The sequence below is a fragment of the Colobus angolensis genome, unplaced genomic scaffold, assembly GCF_000951035.1.
Source record: "Colobus angolensis palliatus isolate OR3802 unplaced genomic scaffold, Cang.pa_1.0 Scaffold101, whole genome shotgun sequence".
Lineage (NCBI taxonomy): Eukaryota > Metazoa > Chordata > Mammalia > Primates > Cercopithecidae > Colobus > Colobus angolensis.
Window position 1 is genome coordinate 2228943 of NW_012111031.1, and position 5435 is coordinate 2234377.

A 5435-nucleotide genomic window follows, 5' to 3' on the forward strand; every position below is an offset into this window, starting at 1 on the left:
GCCAGGCTGGCCTCAAACTCCTGGCCTCAAGTATCTTCCTGCCTTGGCCTCCCAAAAATGCTGGGATTACAAGCATGAGTCATCATGACCAGCCTATGGTTTCATCTTTCATAAAATTTTTTTTTAAATGTATTACTGGAAGTCTCTAAATCCAGACCTGTGAGGAGACTGACATACTTGTCTGGCTCTCAGTCTGTAACCTCTGACAAACGACTTATACATACTAGTTTCTCTCCTCATTTGTATAGCTATTTTAAAAGGTATATGAAAATTATTTATAAAGTTTTTATTTTAAATACTCTATATCAATGTGTCATTACTCTTCATTCTTTTAGAGACTGTCCCGGGGACTTATATGATCAAAACAGGACAAAGTAAGATACAGAGATCAGGTTTCAGATATAATCTCTAAAAATGAAAATTAATATATTACATATAGCACCTCTGTGATGTATATGATCAACACAGGACAAAGTAAGAAACATCAGGTTTCAGATACCTCTGAATATGAAAATTAATACATTACACATAGTATCTAAAGTAATTATGTGGCTTTTGCAAACAATATAAAAGTTACCCATGTTTCCATATAAGACAGAAAGTAATCAACTTTTTCTGGCATTATCCTAGAATGAACAGTAGTTAAAATTTCCAAGATATCTCTAGCAGGGACCCTGACAAGGCAAAATAGAGCTAGTACAGAAGGTTCACTAGGCTTGGAAAGTTCACCTACTCAGAAAGTTCACAAAGGGTTGTCAGACTAAGATGAAATTCTCAAAAATATAAACCAGGCCATTCACTACCTCACTAGTTCAGAGCACTAAGAAAAACTTTTTCCTTTTCCTTCATTCTCTTCTCTGTACCACAGTTTAGCCTTGACTCTTTCCTGCTTGCTTTTTTTTTTGAGACAGAGTTTTTGCTCTTGTCGCCCAAGTTGGAATGCAATGGTGTGATCTTGGCTCACTGCAACCTCTGCCTCCTGGGTTCAAGTGATTCTCCTGCCTCAGCCTCCTAATTAGCAAGGATTACAGGCACTTGCCACCATGCCCAGCTAATTCTTTGTATTTTTAGTAGAGACAGGGTTTTACCATTTTGGCCAGGGTGGTCTTGAGCTCCTGACCTCAGGTGATCTGCCCGCCTCAGCCTCCCACAGTGCTGCGATTATGGGCCTGAGTCACTGCACCCGGCCAGGTGCTGTTATTCTAGAAGGTATGATAAATACCTTATAAAAGTCACATAAAAATAAGTTTCAGAGATCTGCTCATGTCTATAGTTAACACTGCTGTACTGTACACTTAGAAATTTGTGCAGAGGATAGGTCTCATGTTAAATGTTCTTACCACAATTAAAACCATAAAATATTGACACCATACTGAAATCGAAGTTATCCATGCAACTAGCTTTTGTGTCTTCTTAAATTATAAAAGCAACTTCTTTTTATTATAGAAAATTCAGAAAATACAGAGAAAAAGCCACCCATAATCACATCAGCAAGAAATCACCACTACTATTATTTTGGTGTCTTTATTCCAATCCTATGTGTCTGTGCATGTGCACACATTTTAACAAAACTGCTAGCATAATACAATTTTGTATCTTGTCCCCTTCTTTTATTACATGCCTTTCCCCTATCATTATATATTCTAGAAAAACGTGACAGTCCATGTTGTGGATATGCTTTCTTATTGCTTATTTATGGGTTTGTTATTCTTGTTGTGTTGTTTTGTTTGTGGGTTTAATTTATTTTTTGGGTATTGTAACATTTAGATAAACACCTTATAGAGAAAAGTCTTGCTCCACAGCTCTTATTATTTCCTAAGACAATTCCTTTAAATGTACTTCTGGGTCAAACAATAAGGCCTTTTTTTTTCTTTTTTTGGAGACGGAGTCTCGCTCTGTCGCCAGACTGGAGTGCAGTGGCGCCATCTCGGCTCACTGCAAGCTGTGCCTCCCAGGTTCGTGCCATTCTCCTGCCTCAGCCTCCCAAATAGCTGGGACTATAGGCGCCTGCCACCACGCCCGGCTAATTTTTTTTTATTTTTTAGTAGAGATGAGGTTTCACCATGTTAGCCAGGATGGTCTCAATCTCCTGACCTCATGATCTGCCTGCCTCGGCCTCCCAAAGTGCTGGGATTACAGACGTGAGCCACCGCGCCCGGCCACAGTAAGGACATCTTTAAGGCTCTTGAAAAGATGACTAGGTTTCTCTCTAGAAAGGGTTTATATCACTTTATGAACTCTAACCAATGATGTATTAGAGTGGTCCACCTCTCGATGCAGTTCCTAACCTTACAAGAAAACCTTACTTTTATAGGACTTAGTAAAAAACCAAGAATAAGACACACTTGTTACCATACCTACTCGAGTTTAAAATATAAAAGTTTAAGGCAGTTAACAGTAGTCTGCATCTGTGACTTACCTATATATACATAGATATAGGCAATAAATGGTAATAAAATTTATGGGGTAGGAATAGAAATACTGGGCTTAAAAGCATCTTAGAAATCATCAAAACACATAACTTTAGGAGTCAAAAAAACTAAGACACCCCCAGCACTCAAAAAATGGAGACTTATCAGTTGTACGCAGCAAACTAGGCATCATAGAGCCTGAGTTTTCTAATTCTTAGACCTTAGCACTATATCTAGAAAGTGACTCAAGAACTCAGTATTCTTATTCATAAAATGAAGAGGTTTAATCATAAGTTCTCTAAAATCCCTTCTAAAATTTTGCAGTTTTTACAAACTAGGTTTAACAGGCTCTCCAGTGAAGGGGAAAGCACAAAACCTGCTTTTGAGTACCTGTGTTCAAGAACCAGTTTTATCCTTCATAAAATTAGGATTTTTATATCTGGGAATGGTGCCACACACTTGTAGTCCCAGCTACTCCGAAGGCTGAAGCAGGAGGATCACTTAAGCCCAGTTCAAGACACAGTTGAGAATCCCATCTCTTGGAAAAAAATTAAAAAACGAATTTTATAGTATTTACTTCATAATGAAATGGCTCCATTGTCTGGGGGATACACCCGTAGTTGTCTTGAGCAAAGAAAGAATTCAGGACATGGACACACACGAGTGGGTTCAGGAGCGGAAAGTTTAACAGAGAAACGTTCCTCATGCTGAGAAAGGTCACCCAAGAGAGGGTCTCTGGGTTTGAGGTGAAACGCAATCGATTTTGTACAGAGCAAGGAGGTGGTGATTTACAGAGCCCAGGGGATTGGTTTGACCAGGTGTACCATTTACATAGCCCGGCTAAAGACTGACCCTCCCACCCTAATTTTTTGTTATGCAAATGTAGCTTCTATCTGGGGCCACCATGACACCTGCACCTGTGGTTTTACCTAGTGATCGCCAAGACACCCACATAGGGTGACAAGGAAAAGGAAGCAAGAAACCCCATATTGAATGTACCTGGCTTCCAGATATAGCTGGCGACATTTACATACAAAAGCTTCTAGCCTGCATATTTCTGCTTGCAGCTTGACTTTTCAGGCTGCCTTCTGTTAGAAAATAAATGGTTTGGGGGCTTTTTTTTTTTTTTTTTTTTTAGTAACCAGAGTCTCACTCTGTTGCCCAGTCTAAGAGTGCAGTGGCACGATCTCGCCTCACTGCAACCTCTGCCTCCTGGGTTCAAGTGGTGGTTCTGCCCCAGCCTCCCAAGTAGCTGGGATTACAGGTGTGCACACCCCCATCCCCAGCTAATTTCTGTATTTTTAGTAGAGATGGGATTTCCCCATATTGGCCAGGCTAGTCTTGAACTCTTGACCTCAACTTCCCAAAGTCACCGGCCGGGAGCTGCTTTTTATTAAAGGAAAATTCCACCGAGAACTTTTACCCTTTCTAGCTGCCTAAAAATAATTTTTCAATAACTCCTGTATTACAGTAATGTGTGAGAATTCCATAAACTACAAAACTATACAAACTTAAGGTTTAATTACATATATGCAAACTCTACACATTTAAGGTGTTATTGTGAAGCACCAGTGTATCAAGCAAGAAAAGGTTCTAAACTTGAACTGTGATTTCAAGGCAAAGCAAAACACATATTACATAGGGTATCAGGTACAAAGCAGTGTCATGAAAATGAGCGTATCTGAACAAAAGCTGTGGCAGAATTAAGGCCAGATAACCTATCATAAATGTATAGAATGAACAGAACAGCCCGGTGTTAGGCAAGGACTTCCCAGGGAGGTTTAGTAAGCCAGCTGGTAGAAAGGAAAAAAAAAAATTTTATTTTTAGGGAAGGATAGGGAAGCTCCCATTGTGCAAGAAGGAAGTATAGTCAGTTAACAGCTCCATCAAGTTCTACTAGAAGGAGTGCCTATGTAAATAAAATTCTGCTTTAAAAATGCCTACTATATAAAGGTCTCTAGAAAACTCAAGCCCTGTTCTATAAGCCCTCGCAGCCTGACAATTCCCTAAGCATAGGAGAAGGGAAAAAAAACTAGGAAAAAAGTGTGGAAGCTCTTTTCTTCTTTTGCAATATAAATGTTTGGATATATTTAAGATAAATACCACATAAATAGATGCTAAACGTGGATTCTATTTTTCTAAGTTTTAACAAAATATGAAAAGAACAAAGACCACCAATGAAAAGTGGATGGGAACATACGTATTCTACACACGGTTCCATTTTGGAAGGTTCTGGGGCCTACTGAAATTGGGTGTTTAAAAAAAAAAAAGGATAACATAGGAAAATTATTGTAGTATTTTACCTCTGTCTCCTATAAGCTGATGTATTTGGCAGGGTTACTATTTCCCAGGGCAAAGCAGGTCTTTTTTTTCACGTTTTGACTAACGAACTACAGGCTACTGCAAAGAGAGAAGAAAAAGAACAGTATTAACGCATTTATTTGCACAGGACCCCAATCTTGACCCTCAATTTTTTCAATCGCCCCCAAAAATAAAGCCAGGCTGTTTAGACCTGGTGAAACGCCAGGAACCTGGAGCTCTTTGTATTAAGCAGCTTCTCGGTTAGGGCGCCCTCCCCCGGCGCCATGCAACCTCTCCAGGTCAGCGCCAGACGCTGGCGGCGCGCTCTAACCTACGGCCCACACCCGTCTTGTCTTTTCTAGGGAATGTGGAGACGCTGGTAGCAGGGCCGGAAAGGCTCCGGGCACAGCAGGTTTTCTGGACCACAGACACACTGCCCCGGCGCCCACCGCAAGCCGCTCCTCCCCATGCCCGTGACAGTGCCCCGCTGGTTTCCGCCGCGCTGCCGGGACTGGAGCTCAGACGGCCTTCGCCAGCTTCCCCCACGCAGTTCCCTGCTGACCTGGGCAAGTCCCCACCCTCGCTGCAGGTTCGAGGACCACCCCGCTTTCCCGAGAGGAGCCGGGCGGTGGGTACTTATCTCTGACCTCCGGCGAGTGGGAGAGGCAGCGCGACCGCCTGTCCTCCAGCCGTGGGGACCGTATGGTACGCGCCAGGCACAGC

General features: G+C 41.7%; 1 protein-coding gene across 8 annotated transcripts in view; it reads right to left on the reverse strand.

Annotated features, from left to right (window-relative positions):
* Positions 1-5435, reverse strand: part of TRIM13 (tripartite motif containing 13) — a 20821-nt gene that overhangs the window by 14085 nt on the left and 1301 nt on the right. For 2 of the 8 annotated variants that reach the window (XM_011939308.1, XM_011939265.1), the window contains exons 2-3: positions 4715-4811; positions 1089-1202 (exon numbers count right to left, since the gene is read on the reverse strand). Coding sequence is in view for 2 of the 8 variants with exons in the window: in XM_011939265.1 (XP_011794655.1) it covers positions 1089-1091 (3 nt within the window). In the remaining 6 variants the exon portion in view is untranslated. Of the gene's footprint in view, positions 1-1088; positions 1203-4714; positions 4812-4923 lie in introns of all 8 variants that reach the window. The other 6 variants (XM_011939255.1, XM_011939296.1, XM_011939281.1 and 3 more) reach the window with 6 other exon arrangements.